This window comes from Corythoichthys intestinalis, chromosome 7 (genome assembly GCF_030265065.1).
Source record: "Corythoichthys intestinalis isolate RoL2023-P3 chromosome 7, ASM3026506v1, whole genome shotgun sequence".
Lineage (NCBI taxonomy): Eukaryota > Metazoa > Chordata > Actinopteri > Syngnathiformes > Syngnathidae > Corythoichthys > Corythoichthys intestinalis.
In genome coordinates, this window is record NC_080401.1 from 17,674,407 (window position 1) to 17,695,006 (window position 20,600).

The following is a 20,600-nucleotide window of genomic DNA, read 5'->3' on the forward strand; positions in this document are numbered from 1 at the left end:
CATCCCCGACCCAGAGCCCTGCATTGTGTCCGGGCTCTCTCTTAGAGATAGGGCGAGAAGCCCGATCTAGCCGCTACTCCTCCGCGTTGAGAGGAGCCAGCTGAGGTGGCCTGGGCATGTGGTTTCGGATGCCTCCTGGACGCCTCCTTGGAGAGGTGTTCCAGGCATGTCCCACCGGCGGGAGGCCCCGGGGACGACCCAGGACACAGTAGACCTGGCCTGGGAACGCCTTGGAAGAAATGGTTGAAGTGGCTGGGGAGAGGGAAGTCTGGGCGTCCCTAGCTAAAGCTGCTGCCCCCGCGCCCCGACCCAGGATTGAGCGGTAGATAATGGATAATGGATGGATGGATGGATGGATGGATGGATGGATGGATGGATGGATGGATGGATGGATGGATGGATGGATGGATGGATGGATGGATGGATGCCTATGAAAGATGTTGTTCAGTAACTGATGTAACTTTTGATAAGTTATAGTATTGTTTTAAATGTCTTTGTGTTAGGGTTCAGGAATGTTGTTATGACACTTATGGCATTTGTCATAACAAATAATTTGTGTTCATGACAGATGTCATCTCAGTCTCCAACCTTCCAATGTTCTGCATGAGCTTGGTGCAGTACTTAAACTACCTCCCACAATTCCAAAACATGTGCGGTACTAGAGATGGGCAATTTAGCCTCAAAACTACTTCAAGACATTTCAAGAACATTTGCAAAGTTGATAATTTTATGGTATGGGATCCAAAATGGCGCAAATATATACTGCTCACAAAATTTAAAGGAACATAGTGTTCCTTTCATTTTTGTGAGCAGTATATACTGCACTGCAGCAGTAGCTACGGTGATACCAGGTAGCATTTGATGTGTCTCATAGATATCAAATGCATAAAGAACTAGTGAAATGACAGACTCGGCGGCGTTTGTAAACAGCCGCCATCTTAAAGCAGTAGACTTCTCCACGCTAATAAATAAGATTAGCGCTACTGTCCCTTGCCCATGTAACGTTAGACCTGCGGAGAGAGCTAGGTTTCTATTAATTATGACTACTGTCGATGCGTGGCTAACGTGTCTTACATACAGGCTTTATTTAATCTGTAAAAACATAGTGCTGTAGAGTGATGAGGGTGTAAAATAAAAACATATAAGAGCTAACTGTCAATTTTAGTTCAGTAGTCATTGCTGGATAAAACACCAAGTAGCACTGGTCCCTAATGTGCTCCAATACAGCAGGTATCATACATTTATTTTGAACACTGCAAAAATTCAAAATCCTATCAGGACTTACAGGTTAGCCTAACTTAAAACTTAACTAGAACTTAAAAATAGCTTGACACAAATGAAAATTCAATTGAAACACATGGGGAAAACACTTAACTTTTTAGAGATGTGTGTTATGAAGCGTAATGATATTTTTAGGTGAGAAATAACTTTTTTTTTTTTTTTTTTTCTATAAGATCTAGAAAGTTTTTTGAGTGAAAGCAGTGAATTAGTCTTTTTTTTTTAGTCACATCTGAGATGCAAATGTTGGCTGTTTTTTTTAACAATGTACATCGGAAATAAAGACATTGATTGACTGAAAATGGGTCAATATTAGATGAAATGTCTTGTTTTCTCATGTATATTTATATTTTGATCTTTACCTAAAAAAATGTTTTATCCGATTACTTGATTAATCGATAGAATTTTGAGTCGAATACTCGATTACTAAAATATTCAATAGCTGCAGCCCTAGTTGCTTTCACTTTGGGATGCGGGGGTGAACGCAATTAACATTTGAAGAAGGCAGAAAAAGGCCAAATGGCTAGTGCTCGGTGATGCACCCCCTGTTAGCTCGCTATTAGTCCGCTAGCTTATTGAGCAGCGTTCGTTTTCACCGCTGGACTGGTGTCACAAATAGCTGCCGTTTTCCTTGTTGAATTGCCCAAGATTTGGACCACATTTCTGTTGGTGTTATTATGCAGCCATTTAGGTATGTTTTTGTAAGCAAATATGTCTCAATTGATTTGCTATACAGTGGTACCTCTACATACGAAGTTAATTCGTTCCAGGATCTTGTTTGTAAGTCCAAACGGTTCTATGTCGAGCAGGATTTTCCCATAAGAATACATTATTATTCCATTAATTCATTCCACAGCTCAAAAACCTACACTAAATCCTTAATAAATACTGCAATTACTATTGCAAATAGCAATTCCAAAGTGCAAAACAAATAAATTATGAATAATAATCAGGATAACAATAATATAATAATAGTACCGTATTGGCCCGAATATAAGATGGCCCTGATTATAAGACGACCCCGCTTTTTCAAGACTCAAGTTTGAAAACAGACTTTTTGAACACCAAATTCATTTTTATACAGAAAATACTGTAATTTCTCGAATATAATGCACTTTTTTTCCCTTGCCAACTTGTAAAATCATATATATGTATATATATATATATATATATATATATATATATATATATATATATATATATATATATATATATATATATATATATATATATATATATATATATATATATATATATGTAAACCGATAATTTTTTATTGACACGGCCACGTTGTGTTGAAGAAACGTATGTGGCGATCCTTTGCTGGCCATTACGGTACGTGACGTCACTATTTTGTTTCGGTAATACTTCACTCTGATCGGCCGAATGATTTCGTCTGTGTTAAATTCTGCTTTTTTCACTCCTCATAAAGCACAGAATTTAGTTTCTTGAACTCATTTGAGTCAACGTTTATTGCAGCTCCTCAACTCGGACCATAACAAACGTAACAACAGACTTCCTGTGTGTGTCCGTCAACTATATCTGTCCCTGGGGAAACTCAAACCCAAATAACAATAGTTCCTATTGTTACTGTCGTATCACCAGCGATGAGCGCTCTCGGATTTCCAACTTAGGTTCTCACTTTCATTTTACCGTATCAATCCATGGAAGAAACATTTATTCATCATGATGAAACGAGCAAGTTATACAGCAGCCTTTAAAAGAAAAGTCACATCTGTTTTGTTTTCTCCTAGATTCTGGTAAGTTGGAGAAGTTGTCAAATCATATTAGTACCGTAAATATTGTCAGTTTATGGTAATGTTTTGAACTACCAATATGCTATGCTTGTGCTGTGTTTCACCATTCAGTAAAATGACATTTCTGTATCTGTACACGAGCTCTGTTTTCATGTATTCTTCTATTTATTGGTGCTAAAATTAGGGTGCGCGTTATAAACGGGTACAATAATTTTCCCTAGATTTTACAATTAAATTTGGGGTGCGCATTATACACGGGTGCGCCTTATATTCGGGAAATGACGGTAATTACAGTACATCTGAAACAAATAATTATAACAATATAGTTGAGAGAAAAAGCATTTTATTTTGCCTCATTAAGATCTTAATATCTGAATATTTAAATATGTCAACTAAAGTGCAATCACATTCGTAAATGAATGGCTTCTAGTTTTTGAAATGTAAGTAAATCAATCTATTGTGACAAAACAACAAAATTGCAATAACTGCATTAACTATCAAAGTGAAGTCTAACTGTAGCTGCAGTCTTGAAACAAATCTGAACAAGGAAAAACATTTCAATAAAAGAATGCAAACTGGTTAAACTAGTAGCTGAGATCGGTCATGACAGAATATCGCTTCAATGATATCTGGCGCCATCTAGCGTCGTGAAAGGGGAGAGTAGCTGAGAGCTGTCATCACAGAACATTGCTTCAATGATTTCTGACGTCATCTAGCGTCGTGAATGGGTATAATGTCTAGACCGCGAATATAAGACGACCCCCTATTTTTCAATATTATTTCAATGCAAAAAACACTGTTTTATATTTGGGCCAATACGGTACTAATAATAATAATACATGTAATAATGTAACGAATCGGGTTCTAATGTGGCGGACTTTTTTTGCTGTACCTGAACACAGTGTGGGGCTGACGTGACTTTACTTTCTGTTTTGATCCTGGCGTCAACGGCAGCAGACACTAGGTGAGTTGATGGAATATATGATTAGAAACCTGACGATGCTGGCGCTTTCTTTGGCATGTTACCACAATACGAATTGTCACCTTAACTTATAAAGAATGGCAAACGGAGGAGGACCGCCGGCCGAGACATTCTACGGCCCGATTGTCGACCCAGTTCATGATGCACACACCATGCTTATATTTTGCTATCATTCACATCTTCATTTCGATGGTAAGCGTCACCTTTTCTTTTTTTTCCTCCACTTGCCCTAACCGTTTTGGATCCAGTGTTGATTTCTCTCTCAAGAAAATAAGCGGTGCGTCCGTCTTCCAGCAAAACAAAGAAACTGCAGCGCTGTCAAAAATTGTCGTAGTTCGAGCATGTCGTCGGATGTAGGAACAAATGGCAAGTCAAATTTTCCGTCGGATGTCGAAAAGATCGTGTGTCGGAGGGATCGTATGTCGAGGTACCACTGTATAGTATTATTGTATGGTCTTTGTCATTATTGTATTTGATTTCTAATTGTGTGTTCATAGTTTGACGGTGACAAATTAATAAATGTCTGTTGTAAGACGAAATATGGTATGATCGATGTTACCAGAGGGAAGTAATATCTATCTATCTTACTTTATTAATATAATGTATGATACATTTATTTTGAGATATTGTGGGTATTTAGGGTACTTAAAGGGTACCGCGGAAAGTTGGGTTACGTCACCAGCGTAGGAACGGAACTCGTTCGTAACCCGAGGACCACCTGTATTATCAAAATGCAAATTAGGTAGTCAAATAAGGTTGCTAGATGTAGGGCGGCGGCGTAGGGTTGGTCGCCAACGGGCTTACACTCATAAGAGATTCACACGATTACTGGGTTCTAGATCACAGAACTGATTTGTGTACACTCTACCCCTTTCAATCACTTAGCTTATAGTCTTATAGACACCCCCAGCCCCATTCTCCTCTTTAACTGGCCAATAGGCCCCCACATGGTGTAAACCGGAAATACATCTCGCTGACGATAGCACCAGCATATTAGTAACTAGTTTAGATGTTCAATGTATTTCTTGTTGTTGTTTGTGTATGTGTTTCTTTTCTTTCTTCTCTTGTATTTCTTTTCTTCTGTCCCCCCATTAACCTCTTCCTGTTCGCTGCTTTGTCATAATAAAAAGGTATTTTGAATGATCACAATGGGAGTATGTCAGACTCTCAATGTGAAACATTAAAACTTCAGAATCCGGGCACTTAGACTTCCATTCTCTGTGTCAAACAGCTGAACAGGACAGGTTTTAAAAAAAATAAATAAATAAATAAAAAAAATAAAAAAAAAAGTTGCTAGATGTACATTAGTCTTCATTCTTTGTTTATACAGTGATTATCTAGCATCTCAAATGTAGCACCTCTAAAGTTAGTCTCATCACACAGAAACTCACTATGTTTTTTGTATAGGTTCGAATGCAATTTTAGAGTAAGCGTCATAAAATAACCAATGTATGGGTTTCACATCAAAATAGTTATGTAAATGATTGAGGGTTCTAACATACTGTGAATGGTTTTATATCATGCTATGATATAAATCATGATATCATAAATACAATGATGTGCAGGTAATGTTTATTTATAATCCCTGTTTAGCTTTTCAGAACAGACTACCGGTGTTTTTTTTTTTTAAAATAACAATAAAAACAGTCCCCTTATTCTATCCCTTACAAAGACCAGATTAAAAAATGTTAAAGGTAATAGGTTTACATAATTAAAGAGCTGGTACTGTATTCCGTTTGAAGGCTTATCATGCTGTTTGGCTGCCAAGAAGAGTGCCCTCTCTTAGAATATAAATAAAATATATCATGGCAATCTTTTGCAATTATTCGATGCATATACATCAGTCAATTTACATTGACGCACTCTTGGATAAAAAACAAAAGACATTCAACCACGCCTGGTGATTTCAATCATCAGCTCATGCTGTGCTAATTGTAATGGGCTGATTCAATTTCTTCAAGTTGCAAAGGTGACAGTTGCCATGATATTTGTCTTTAGGTGGTTCTAAGGATTTTATTTTTGTAGACTTTCTAAATGGCAATATCATAATAAATTCTTTATAAACTAAAGGGCAAAGTATGTGGTATTTAACAAAAAAAAAAACATTCCTCCAACATTACCAAGAATGACAAATTGAGTGCCACTTATGTTTTTTGTATGTTCTTTTTGTCTATGTGTTTTACAGCCTTAACATCAATTTAGTGTTGCTGCCAGTTTGCCACTGTTAGAGAAGTGTAACAGTCTTTGACAAACTCCTTTTCATGATCTGTCAGCGCTTTGAATGGAGGCGAGGGAGTCTTGTGTGCTTATGTCTGAGTGGCGGTTCTTTCAGTTTGAATGAGGAGTGTGGACTCGTTTGATGTTGACTCCAAAAAAGAGACAAGCCCACTTGGAGACTACCATGAAGAATATTAGTGAGGATGTCACCATGGGATACAACCAGAAGTCATCATACTGTAAACAAAGCAAAGCTTTTTTTTTTGGTGGCGCAGGAACGGGGTGCAGTAGAACTAATATATACAATATATCAGATCACTGGATAATCTGATGGTTTATGGCAGAAGCATAAATTAAGGGGGTTCCTAATGAAAATGCTACATCTGAAACGTCATAAATTATGCATTTGCATGCAATCTCAAATGCTGTGTAATATTGTCACTAATTTATTGTCAAATAAAATAAAACATTGGTGGGGAAAACACAATTGGGGGACAGTTGGTACAGATGTACTATGAAAATAAATATATGTGTATGTGTTAAATTAAATATATGTATTGTACTTTGTGTTTGATTTTTTTTTTCTTGTTCAATAGTTTGCATTTAAACAGTGTTTTTGAAAAAGCATTTTTTTAAATTGCATACTTACTCAGAGAAACGTGACTATACTGTAGACATTTAAATCAATGTAATGAGTGGTTCTATTATTTCTTGATGTATGAAAACAGAATGAAAACACACCGAAGTAATATAAACTCCACATGCTTTACCCACTCAATGCTGCTTCCCTGCCCTTCTCGTGTAATATTTTCACTAATTTATTGTCAAATAAAATAAAACATTGGTGGGAAAAACACAATTGGGGGACGGTTGGTACGTGCTCTCTCTCTTTCACTTTCATGTTATCTGTCTGTGTCACTCTTACATTTTTTCTCTCAATCCTCTTGCCTAAGTACTATGAATATATAATTAACAGTGAATACTAATTGGCTTACTCATGGTAGGAATTTGATTAGTCATTGTATTTTTGGTTTGCATACAACTTACAACAGCTATCATAATGACCAGAAAAGACTGCTATAAATAAAGTTAAAGTCATATTTTTTACGACCAATTTCATAATCTAATAACATGTTTGACCTGAAGAAAAACACTAGATTGTGCTCTCCTGACTCAAATACACTAATAAATTGCTGAAGCCTGCTCTTATGAGAGGTCAAATGTCTTCTTTCTCAACAAGAATGGTCATGTTGCAATCGATTTAATTCCTGATGAGCTGAATGGCTATTTGGATGTTAAAGATAATTACAATCACTATTATAAGAAATGAATGTATGTTAATTTCATAACAGAGCACCACAAAAGCATTTTATTGTTAAGTTGCACCCTGGTTGACCTCTGAGTCATTTCACCTTCTACTTCAAGGGTTCCGATGTGACACACCAAGGAATAACCACATCGACTGAAGAGGGTATTGAAGTACTACTTAGTGTCAAGATGACAAACATTTGTGCTGTCCTTGACACCTTCTTCCTCCCCCTTGACGTTTTGTGTGCGTGTGGGTGAGAAATAAAGGCTTAATATGTTGGCATTGTGCTCAATTTTCAGGATTATCAAGGGCCCTGGCATCGACATCAAGAACCTCAGTTCCAGATCAGTCCTCTCGGTGACCAACATGACAGAGGATCGTTACGGGAACTACACATGTGTTGCAACTAATAAGCTTGGGACTGCTAATGCCAGTGTGCCTCTCATCCGTAAGTACCGTGATACTGGATTTCTGTTATTTCTTGTGCTGGGATCTTGAAGCGTCTGGTTTGTACCCAAGGCGGATTGTGACCTTGTAAGCATTTAATTTAGAAACTCAGAAACACCGAAGTACCACTATTTCAGTGTGTTGCCCACGCACTATATCCTCATTGCCTTATATTCTCTCTTGTTACTTTCAGCACCAAGCAGTCAGTGTACATTCACCCCACTAGATTTTATTCTTTCAAGTTACCACACTTGCTGCTTGTATTTCTCCAGTCTGTGAAGCTGTGTCGGCTTTTAAATGATGTATTTGCATGAGCATTGACATATATTTAGCATCACATTTAACTTTAGCAAAATTGAAGCACACAGGTCAGTGATGTTAAGTTGAATGCTGAGATGGCAGGCTGACCCACACTGCAAGAGAGTATTGCAAGTGAACCCTTGCATAACTTTAATACTTTTCAAACATATCAAACCGAGTTCAAAAGGTGAAGAATGCCAAAAGCCAAACTGCTGAAGCACAAATTGGCAGTCGACAAAACAGGAGTGGTTATTACAGAAGTCAAGAAGACTAACACATTCTTTTAGATGACTGAAGCAATGTAGGATTGGTTATGTCTGAATATTTTTAGTCGTCAATATCATCTAAAAAGGGAAATGGAAACAAGTACATACATACAATAAATGCTACAGTACTTGCAGGAAGATGTATGTAAGCAAAGAAGCATATTACTCAGTTGATAATGAGCGCATGTTGCCCACTCCTTGTGAGGTGGAGATGTTGTATTTGATTGAAGTTGTCATTAAAAAGCTCTTAAAAACTATTATCCATCCCTGCAGATATCCTTCACCAACATCTTTCATTTTATAAAAAATCCCAAAAGTGTCTCAAATGTTTTTTCAAGTGAGAAACTTGATATGTAGCCTGGATGCACACAGACATCACACGTAGAATATATTCTAATATCCTGCTACTCTACAGACTCACAGTTATTTGTCAAGACAGTTTCCTTTTAGAGTAAGCAAAGCTAACTATTTCCCCAAGTCGCCGGAATACAAGCAGAGACCAATGTGGTTTTTACAGAGGAAAGTACAAAAATATCTTACAAATACGGGAACAACATGTTATCCAGCACAATATGGCAATAATGTATCATTAAGGGTAACTTCGGAATATACTGTAACTGAAAAACCCATATCTACCACAAAATTGGTCTCGAGTGATACCCTTCCGATAGATGAATTCAGCTTCCAAACAATGGTGAACTAAACTGCTTGGTAGCCCTGACAAGTCCTGTTTCTAATTGACCTATCGCAAAGCCGCGCTCCCTTGTAAAACTCGGTCAACCCAAGGCTCCGTCAAATTCCGTCAGTGACAGTGATTGAGTGAACGAACGATTTATGGATGATGGTGGGAGTTCAAAATTCTGAATTTGCACCAACATAGCTGGCAATAGACCTGTTTTTCTTTTTAATAAAATGTTTTGTTTATTTATTTATTTTATGAATTTTGTCTAGAAGCAGATAGAGAGGGTTGCAGTATGCAGTGGAGCCGCATGTCCATGGTACTAAATTTTACAGAGAATAGACCATTATTATAATAAAGGCGGAATGCTACCACTCCCAATTTAAAAACTGGAAACCTCAAAGGCCGAATATCTATCTAGCTATAATGTTAGCTGTAAGTTATGTAACATTATATCCTGGGTTCTGTCAGATTTTTCTACCGAAGCTTTTGTGGCGATGAATAAGCAGTCTTTTAAATTCAGTTGGATTCTCAATGTTGTCCAGACGTGCTAAATAAGCGGCTTACATTGTAAACATAAATGTACCAGATTAATACGACGTAAATAAATGCTCAACATTGACAGAGCAGTGAGCATTCGGGTTGACCACAGCCTAGGTGTGTGCGTAAGGAGAATTTTCCTTCGTGTGCGTCCGTGACCAAACATAAGTACATCTTCCTTTTATTATTTTTTTCTAATAAAATGTTTCTGGTGTTTACTTTGAACTTTCAGTGCTGGGGTCTTGACAACTTTGATTTGTTATACTTTATTCTATTTTTGTAGCGACAGGCTAGTAAACAAGTAGGCAGTCAAATGTTAGCAAACACACATATGTATATGTCTGTTCAAAACAACACGCATTTTACCAATACATCTAGGCATGTGCCGGTATAATATTCCAACAGTATGATAACCTTAAGCCAAAAATCACGGTTCCACCGTATCACGGTATTGGGATTAAAGCTCTAAAACATGTTAGGGTAATTAAATTATTTTCCATAAAAAGCACATATGTATGACTCGTATCATGTTTACATTATACACACACGCTTTCTCAACAGAAACAGTTGCCTGAAAGGGATAAAAACAGATCTGGCTGCCTTCATCACTTCAAAGCAGGGGTCGCGTTAACCGAATATTTTCCGTCGTTGACCGTTTTTTTAAAATGGTGACGGAAAAAACTGAAGTCCGTCCGTCATTTTGACAGGTTGCAATTCACACCCCAGACCACAGGGTGGCTAGTGAGCATATTAATTAGCTATTGTCTCTCTTAATGCATGACGTCGTTGGCTATTCTGTCAGAATATTGTAGCGTCACCGGGGTCTGGCGGCGGCACCGTGATTGACACATCAACGCGAGGTTCTTATTGGTGCACCCGGTGTGCCAGCACGTCATCCAATTGGTGGACTAGATTGCCGCCTGTGTATAGACCCCAATCACATGACGTCACAACTCCGCCCCCCCGACTGGAGCCGCCATATTGTGTGTCAGCTCATCGTGTTTACACATTACCGCTACGTACATGCCTCCTATTACGGCGTGTTTTTCTGCTCGTTAACATTAATAATCAAAATGGTGAAGGCGTGTGTGGCGGTTGGTTGCAGTAACCAGAGAAGATAGACGGAGAAACTTGAAGTTCTACCGTATTCTGAGAGACCCGAAGAGGAGAGCGAGATGGACTGCTGTAATTCGACAAGAAATCTGGGCACCAAACGATCACCACAGACTATGTAGTAGTCATTTTATATCTCGTAAGATGCATTTAATATATGTTTAGAAGATTTTGGGCTGACAACCACAATTAAGATCATTGTGTGACGTTGGTGATTGGGGTCTATATAGTTGCCTCTTTTTCTTTGGGGGCGGAGTTGTTGTTTTGTTGGTGTTGTTGGCGGTAAGCAGAGTAAAAAGAGGGAGAAAAATACCACGACTTCCGTGTCTAATTTTTCGCCGCCAAGCAAGCGTTACAATATTGATTAAAAATGAATGAAAACTAAATACTATTAAATATGTCATCATTTTAAAAATTTGAGTGACGGGTAAAAATAGATTATGACCGGATTTTTATGACCCTGTCAGTCAAAATGACAGACAACGAAAATGTCTAGCCCAACCTCTGCTTCAAAGTCCGACTTTTGTTTTCCTATGTGCGTTAAAAATCAATCGCTGCACGTCGCTGGCGTCGGTGCTCAGACTGTCCATTGTTTTAGCATGTTGCTTCGTTGCCACTACTAGTTTCGTTTTGGGCTGTGAAGAAAAAACTATGGAGTGTGCATTACAGTGGTTTCGTTAGTTCTCACGTTGTTATGACACGCCCGTGACGATCGGGTAATGACGGCGATTATGTAGCAAGTTTGCCGAAATGCATGGGAAATTGAGGCAACCACGACTGTGAGTGGTGCTTGTGTTGTCCATATTATACCATGCGTGCAGTCTCAATCTAAGTGAGTTGTGTGGTGAATGACACAAGCGCAACATGTGAAGTAAAGCTAAATTATTATTGGAGATGTCCCGATCGATCGGGCCAATCGATCGGGTCCGATCACGTCATTTTCCAAAAAAAAAAATATCGGCAATGCCTTTTTTTAATATATATATATTTTTTAATTAAATTGTTTTCTAATTGTATTTAACATTACAGACATAATATGTTACACTCATCCAGAGTCTTTAGTTTAGGCTTAAGGTAGGGTTATCAAATTTATCCCAATTACGGCGGTAATTAATTTTTTAAAAAATGCATCACGTTGACATGTTTAAGGCAATTAATGCATGTGCTGCACGACCCACTCCCGCATTGTCGCGCTCAATCTGTAATGGCGCCGTTTTACCTATATAGAGAGATAAAAGGCAGTGTAAATTGAGTAGAGTGAATTTTGGCAGCCTTTGGAGCCTTCTTTTAATTCGCTAAAGCCTTACAATCCCTCTCCCTACGTTTAGACATATCATGGGAAGCAATGAGGGGAAACAAGGTAGCAATTGATCTTTTTCTTAACAACTTATGTTATTTCCCAACGCAGAGAAGATATATCAATTGGTAGCACTACGCACAGTCATGGTTCCACTTCCCATCATGCTTTTGACCATGGCTACAGTATCATTTACTGAAAGCTCAAAAAATACACTAGATGGCAATATTTAGTCACAATATACAAAGTCACAAGTCTTTCTATCCTTGGATCCCTCTCACAGAAAGAAATTTAATAATGTAAATGCCATCTTGAGGATTTATTGTCATAATAAACAAATACAGTACTTATGTACTGTATGTTGAATGTATATATTTGTCCGAGTTTTATTCATTTTTTTCTTAATGCATTGCCAAAATGTATATGATCGGGAAAAATTATCAGGAATGATTTGAATTGAATCGGGAGCAAAAAAAAGCAATCAGATCGGGAAATATCGGGATCGGCAGATACTCAAACTAAAACGATCGGGATCGGATCGGGAGCAATATAACATGATCGGAACAACCCTAATTATTATCTTATTAAGCAATGCATTGAACTAGACATTAGAAGCCGATTCTTGTGATCGCGATACCCGAATTCTATATCTACTATCGGTTCATTGAATATTTAATGGCTAATTACTGTCGAATGGTAACTTTACCATCGATACAGCTGTATCTCTCACCTGTAAAACCGGATATCCGGTCGTATCGGTTTATCGTTCTCAACCTTACTTTTCAGTCAAACTTAAATGCTGCTATAGCAACAGTTAATGCATCTGCAAAGGAAGTGAAATTTTTGCCACTAATTGATAAATCCTAGGAAAAAAGTAAAATGAATACAAATAAAAATGATTCTGACAAAGGTCAGTGATGCATGGAGCAAGGAAGAAATGTTGAAATTTTTTATTTAATTTCACAATACGGTACATGAATCTTAAATGGCCAAATTCAATCCATGGTTCTAATGTTCTGTGCTTTTAATCCACTCGTTTTAAGCAAGCTGTACTAAATAAACTATAAACTGTACACATATACAATATTAGGACCGATGCACTCTCCACAAAATTATCTTCAGTGTAGCACAAGGGTTAACACGTCATTTAATTTAATTTGCTTTATTTCAGTGTATGAATGGCATATCCTATGAACTGTAATAATTGTAGATACAAGCTGTTGATTTTTGTTTCCTTCTTGATGGGAATAGAGCCGTCCACTGTCTATTTCAGTACAGGAACATACACATATGTTCAAGTGAATGATTCATCCAACAGTTAATTGTGACGAGGTGTGAGGATGACTAAAGTGTGGTGGTGGTAGACTGTATAGAATGTGATAATTTACAAGGAATGTGTTATGGAGCCTATGTTAAAAGTGACCTGTAAGACAGGATCATGTTCACCTAATGCACCTGCCAATATGAAAGAAGCATTGCAGTTAATGATTGAAGAACAATGTTGTAAAGGAAAGATGAGAAGGAAAAAAAGTCAATTTAATGTATTCAATGATGAAATATGAACAGGTGAATTAAATTATTCACCATTTTTGTGCAGCAACCTTAGATAATAATATAGTCCCTCGCAGGCCATGGATTCAGAGTACAAAAAATATATTTCTGTAGCATTTGCTGTTGTCAAAGGAGCACTCCACAGCCTATTTGTGTATGCACATAGAACATCAAAAGATTGTCTCAGATCTTCCAATGGATGATCTTAATGTGACGCTGGCGAGGCCTTAAGGGGGGAAAGAAAAGAACGTCTCAGTATAGTTTGCGGAAATGCAATCCTTTACGACCGCCCACAACTTTTATTCAACCATTCTTGATCCCTTTGTCTGCCTTCCTGGCATACATTTTCATTCTGCTTCTCTCAATCCTTCTTCTGTCCTCTCTTTGGTCTTCTATACATCTTGTACCAGCATTTCACTCTTCCACTTTCTTTTTTCACATACACAAAAGTGCCTGCTCTTGCTCCATTTTATTCCCATGATCCCCACTAATGAAAGAGAGGACAATTCTTCTGTAATGAGGAATGGCAAGCAATCACTGTGGTACACCCTCACAGGTACACAGACACGAATAACAGAATTCAGAGGTGAGAGCGCAGGTGACTTTGGATCGCTAATTTAGAACAAGTCGATAGCCATTGATGTGCAGGATGGAAAGGGGAACAAGACTTGCATATTCGACCAAGCATCATACAGTGCATTGAATATAAAGTGGAAGCAGCAAATGGCTGTTGTGTTGAGAAGATGCTTAAGTTGTACTGCCGATATGTTGTATGATTCTTGCATCAATTGCACATTATTTTTTTGTTGTTGTTATTTTTATTTATGCATATATACATATATGCATATATGCATATATATATATATATATATATATATATATATATATATATATATATATATATATATATATAAATATATATATATATATATATATATATATTGCAGCTATCGAATATTTTAGTAGTCGATTAAGCGATGGACTAGTTAGTTCGAATAATCGAGTGATCGGATAAGGAACATGAAAAATTAAAATACCTGAGCTGAGCTTCAAACAGTATAAATTTTAAAAAATGAGGATCAATGTAAAACAAAAGAACAATTGGCTAACTTACATAGAAAAAGTCCACTATCTTAAATGCGATAAAATGCTAGTTTTTTTTTTTTTTTTCACAATGCTCTAAAAAAATGGTTCTGACACATATTCCCACAAAAAAAAAAAATGGCTAATTACACCTATAAACTAAATTAGGAATGCATTAAAAAACATTAGCTCAAAAAAAAAACTTGCGTTGGTCTTAACAGGGAGCAGTTGGATTCAGCCATGTGAAAAGAGGCAGATCAGAGGGCAGTGTATCCACCCTAATCAATAAAACTCAATGCAAACACTTTCAAAATAAACCATTACAACGCCACTTAACTTAAATGAATACTCGAGGCAACAAAATTTAATTTGAATATTTTTTTCTAATCGAATACTGGAGTTAATCGATTAATCGTTGCAGCACTAATCTATATATATATATATATATATATATATATATATATATATATATATATATATATATATATATATATATATATATATATATATATACATTCTGTATATTTTACATTTTTGTATAACTGTAGTACCACTTAATTATTTTCCAATATGAGGGCATACAGTTGACAACTGCAAAAAAAATGACAACTGCTAAGTACAAAGCAAAAAGTTGTCAACATAATTGCTAATTGTGCAAAGTATATACAATAGGTACATGTACTGTAAATTGTACTGTAAATGGTTAAGGGCATTGCTATACTTGTATAAGTAGCGGGATGAAGCAATCTAAAATACAATGAAGGTACACTAAATCTTCTTGTTTGGATCCATGAAATAGGGAGCGCCATGAGGCCATTATTGTCTACGATATCGGTGTAACGTTTAACAGATGTCACTGTTCAATATAACATAAATAACATATAAAAAGCCCCAAAACCATATATCTTTTTTTTGTTTTGTTTTGTTTTCATTTATTCTTAGTTTACAGTAGTACAATTGACAGATTGTTTGACATATTTAGGACATTTATAACTCATAACGCTATTCAAGCTTCATTCAGTTTTCAAGTTTATTAAAGTACCACAGGTTATAGACCTGAAACAAAACAGATTAAGATATCAGTGTTATCTTCAAATCAGTTGTATAATGGTATGTGAAATTGAGTATTGATTAGGGTATATACAGTATACATATTTAATGTATGTTGTCATAAAATGCTGACAAATACAGTATGAAGGCTTTAATAACCATAAAGTTATAAACTGTACATACCTGTGTAGTAATGACATTATCCACAATGCACAACAGCTTTCTGTTGCCTGCCATCGGAAGTTTGGAAACTAATTGTTTACAGGCTCGATAGACACAAAATTAGTAGGGCTGTCAAACGATTAAAATTTTTAATCGAGTTAATTACAGCTTAAAAATTAATTAATCGTAATTAATCGTAAATCAAACCGTCTTTAAAATATGCCATATTTTTCTGTAAATTATTGTTGGAATGGAAAGATAAGACACAAGACAGATATATACATTCAACATACGGTACATAAGTACTGTATTTGTTTATTATAACAATAAATCAACAAGATGGCATTAACATTATTAACATTCTCTTAAAGCGATCCATGGATAGAAAGACTTGTAGTTCTTAAAAGATAAATGTTAGTACAAGTTATACAAATTTTATATTAAAACCCCTCTTAATGTTTTTGTTTTGTTAAAATTTAGTATAGTATAGTATAGTATAGTAGCTCGCCATTGTTGATGTCAATAATTACACCATGCTCACTCTCCAAACCCATAAAATCATTTGGACCCAAGCGCCAGCAGAGGGCGCCAAACACCAAAAAACAAGTAACAAGCGGACATTACGCTGCTGTTATTTTAATCTGTTTGAGCGGGGCATGTGCGTTAATTGCGTCAAATATTTTAACATGATTAATTAACAAACTTAATTACCGCCCGTTAACACGATAATTTTGACAGCCCTAAAAATTAGTGTAAGATTTTTCAATTTATTTCAGTCAAAAAACATATTTGAAAATACTGTTGTTGTGAGAATTGTGGAGTGAATAAGTTAACATAATAATTGCATGAAGGGTCACGGTTAAGCTTTCACGCCATCGAACATCTATGACTCACAAACTATGAAAGATCAGATGTTATGAGTTACTACACACAGGCATCTAGATGATTCCATCATATATGTATAAAGTCTCTATGGCTGTTCGGGGCAGGTATTTAACAACGCGGAAACACTATCCTCACCTGCTTCACAACTTGCATGCCATCACTGTTGTACTCCACAGGAAACCTGAAATGTTCTAAAACAACTACTGTGCTGACTAGATCCGATCTGTGTGCAGCTCTTGTTATTCTTGTACATGATTGTTTGTTTAATAGCTGTTGGCAAACAGTATGTGTCTATGAGTTCGGATTCTACAATTAACTCAGACATACGTATTTGTCGCAGGAGTGAATGCACTGAACTGTTTACTCCATACCATCATATTACGTGATATATAGGTTTTGATGTTCCTGATAATTTACTGAAAAAAGAAAAAAATGACCACGTTTAAATGATCAACAAATTATGTGTTTATACAAACAAAAGTTATTTCAAAGGCATTAATAAAACAGAAAGGATAAGCAGCCTGCTGATATTGCAGCATGCTCTAGCTGTGTTTAAATCCTCCAGTTCCATAAACTCCCTGGTCTAAACTGATTATATATGCATAAATAAATTATAATGTTTTTCAACAAAGGCAAACATGGATCATTACAGAGCTGACAACACCTTGCATTGTTGCATGTCACCCTCAAAAATGATTTATGCAGGAAAAAAAGAAGGGATGGACTTCTGCTAAACTACTGAATGTGCTCACTATGTGGGTGTGTCCACATATATTTAGGAGAAAAGCGAGAAAAAAAAACAAATTGTAGTTATTGAGGGTTTTTTTTTTCCTAGTCTAGCTTCTGTTATTTCTTCCTTCCTTTGGGTAACAACATTTACTACAGTTCGATTTCCCATTTCAGCTGCTAGATAGAAGTAAAATTTGATGAAAAGAAGTGGGGGAAGCTGTTCTCTCCAATTTTCTGAGAGGTCCTCCAGCTTAATTGGTCAAGCTCTTATCCCCTCAGCTCACCTCGGCTTAGCCCCAATGGAGATTTCTCCTCCTTCTATACCTTTCCCTTCATTTCCTCCTTTTTTCTCCTTCCTCCCAACTCCACATCCCCCGACCCCCAAGCAGTAATCAGAAGAGACTGATGAGGAAAAAAAGTAGTAACTCACCTTCTCTCCATCACGCTCAGTCTGCCTCGGGCGGGAGAGCCACTGCTGGCTACTTGGTTAATGAGCATTGTGTTTGTTTCTCCCACCTATCAATCAGTACATGTAAGTGTCGTTGAGACATGTCTCTTCATCTGACAAGATATTGTTTCCTCACGCCGTGTGATTGTGTCTGAGTCAAGGAGCAGGGAGAAGAGAGCTAAAGGGGAAAACTGTGTCATAATAGCAAATCATATTGAAGCCAGGTGGCACAGTTTTGCTGTTCTGCAAGTTGCACTCATCATTGTGTGAAATCACTTTTGTGTTTGTATTTTCTCTTTTATCAGAAAATGTCCAGCACATTAGAATCCTTACATAATGCATATTCATCGTTTGGTTTATTTCAGTCTTGTCACAGTGCTTTTATGTTAAAACACCAAAATATGTAGGACATGTAAATGTATCTTCTTTTAAAAGCAGAGTAAAAATATTACTCCATTTCCTTATCATTTGAATGCCTGCATTTACATATTTCAGCAATCAAAAAGCCTTTACCATTTTTACCAGTGGGGCTATGATGAGGAAACGTTCGATGCTGTGACAATGTGTTCATGCTGCAGCCCAGCAGGCTTTAGACTTAACACCTACACCACAGCATCTCCTGAAGCAAGGAACGTTTATCCCTGGATGACTGAGCACTGTGGATGCCCCGCAGGATGATACACACACTGGGCAGAATTAAAAATGACATAGAAAGAATAATTTTACACTTCACAGAGAAACTAACACAGACTTTAGCGCCACTTATATATTCAATCATCTCAGAGGAGTTGGGTCATGTGGTTGGAATAAGATTTTTTAAATTGATTTTTACAACTACAAGGTAAGTTCATTTCTAGGAAAAGAAACAAATACATTGCTCAACTATACAATTGATAGACCTTCAATTAATCATTTTTTATGCCAGTTTACAAGCTTAGAGCAGTGATTTCCATACTATTGAGCACAACTGAATATAAGCTGTGTTCTATAAATTTAATAAAATAATTTTGTACAAACATATATCCAATATTGTATAGACTGCACCTGTTGTAAGCCACCTTGTCCACCTTGTTATATGGAACCTTTACATTGAAAGAAAATAAAGTGAAAATATTCGATCGTTAACAAAAAACACCCAGACAGAGTCCCAATTCCCTCTGTTGCATTCACAGCCAGTCTGAAATTATTTTTTAATAGTCATTGAAGTGCTTGATAAATTCCTCCAAATCATCTTTGTTGGAACCACACAGTTGATATACCTTTCCAATTTAAGCAGTCATTGGGGAGAAGATATTGGTCAGCCAATAAAAAAAATCCATAATTAGTTGCATCATCGTTAAGACACAGGGTTAAAAGCATGTGTAAAAGCGAACATTTTATGTCTTATAAATCACACTTTGTCCCGCTACCCCGGCCGGACACAAATACACTGGAAAACACCTTGTATCAGCTGTGTTTAATAACTTTTTGGGTGCACTGATCTGCATTTTTCTTTATCAAGGCAAGATTTTTAACTATAGGAACACTGTTTTGGTAGAACAAAAAAAATGTAAACACTGTATGCAGCATATTTGGTTGCTTTATTTAAAACAAAAATACATTTTGACACACAATAAAACATAAACAAAAGGGATAACTGCAATTTAATACTATTTTTTTTTTAAAAGTTATGGCTAGTTGTGTGCATGTAGCAACAACATTAGTAAGTAGGTAAGCCATGGGGAGACAAAACTTGACGTCATAAAATAAAACTGGGACCAGTTTTGGATTGCACACCCAAAAAAATGTCAGTTCAAAAGCAACAGATTGTTTTTATAGAATTGTAAAAGCATTTTAAAATTATATCGGAAAATATCTACATCATTTTTTCATTATCAGTTTTGGGCCAATATTCATATGACAATGCTTTCATGTCCACTTATTGCCTGCCTGTGTTTCTGGTTATGACGCCCCTGCTGGCGCTTTGCTATAATTAGTTTTGTAAAGTTCCAGCACTTTCTACTGATGTAAGCATATGTCGATGCGAGCTCATTGCAAATAGAGAGAGTGAAATGGACGAGCTAACCTCTGCAGTTAGTGTACCACGGCAGTTCTTGCCGTCTCACCGCATGTTTGTGCTTTATAAAATCATTGCCTGTAAGTTATATTCTTCCTTTGTTTTATATTCATGAATGTTGTGTAGTATATTGGAGATGGGTATTTTTCATTTTGTTTGCATTTCTGGTAAAATGTGGTTACGTTATATCATTGCTTGCAAGCTGTGCTACCAGTTGCTATTCAAATTCACGCGTGGTGGATACTTTGCTTTATTTTGTGACTTTATCCCATATTATTGACACAATGTTTTGTTGTTTTCAGTTTTACAAAAGTGTATCAGTGCTCTTGTCAAGAGAAAGATGACCACACTAAAGCTAATTCAAATTTATTCGAGCGTCTGACTTCTCTTTAAAACCTGATTTGTTCGCTACCTCTTGAATTGTGTTTCTACACACACATTGAGGACAGAA

The 20,600-nt window shown here is 36.5% G+C and overlaps 1 protein-coding gene across 2 annotated transcripts in view; it reads left to right on the plus strand.

Moving 5' to 3' along the window:
• Positions 1 to 20,600, plus strand: part of negr1 (neuronal growth regulator 1) — a 343,600-nt gene that overhangs the window by 253,189 nt on the left and 69,811 nt on the right. For both annotated transcript variants that reach the window (XM_057841144.1, XM_057841143.1), the window contains exon 6: positions 7,843 to 7,991. In XM_057841144.1, coding sequence (XP_057697127.1) covers positions 7,843 to 7,991 — 149 coding nt within the window. The remainder of the gene's footprint in view (positions 1 to 7,842; positions 7,992 to 20,600) is intronic.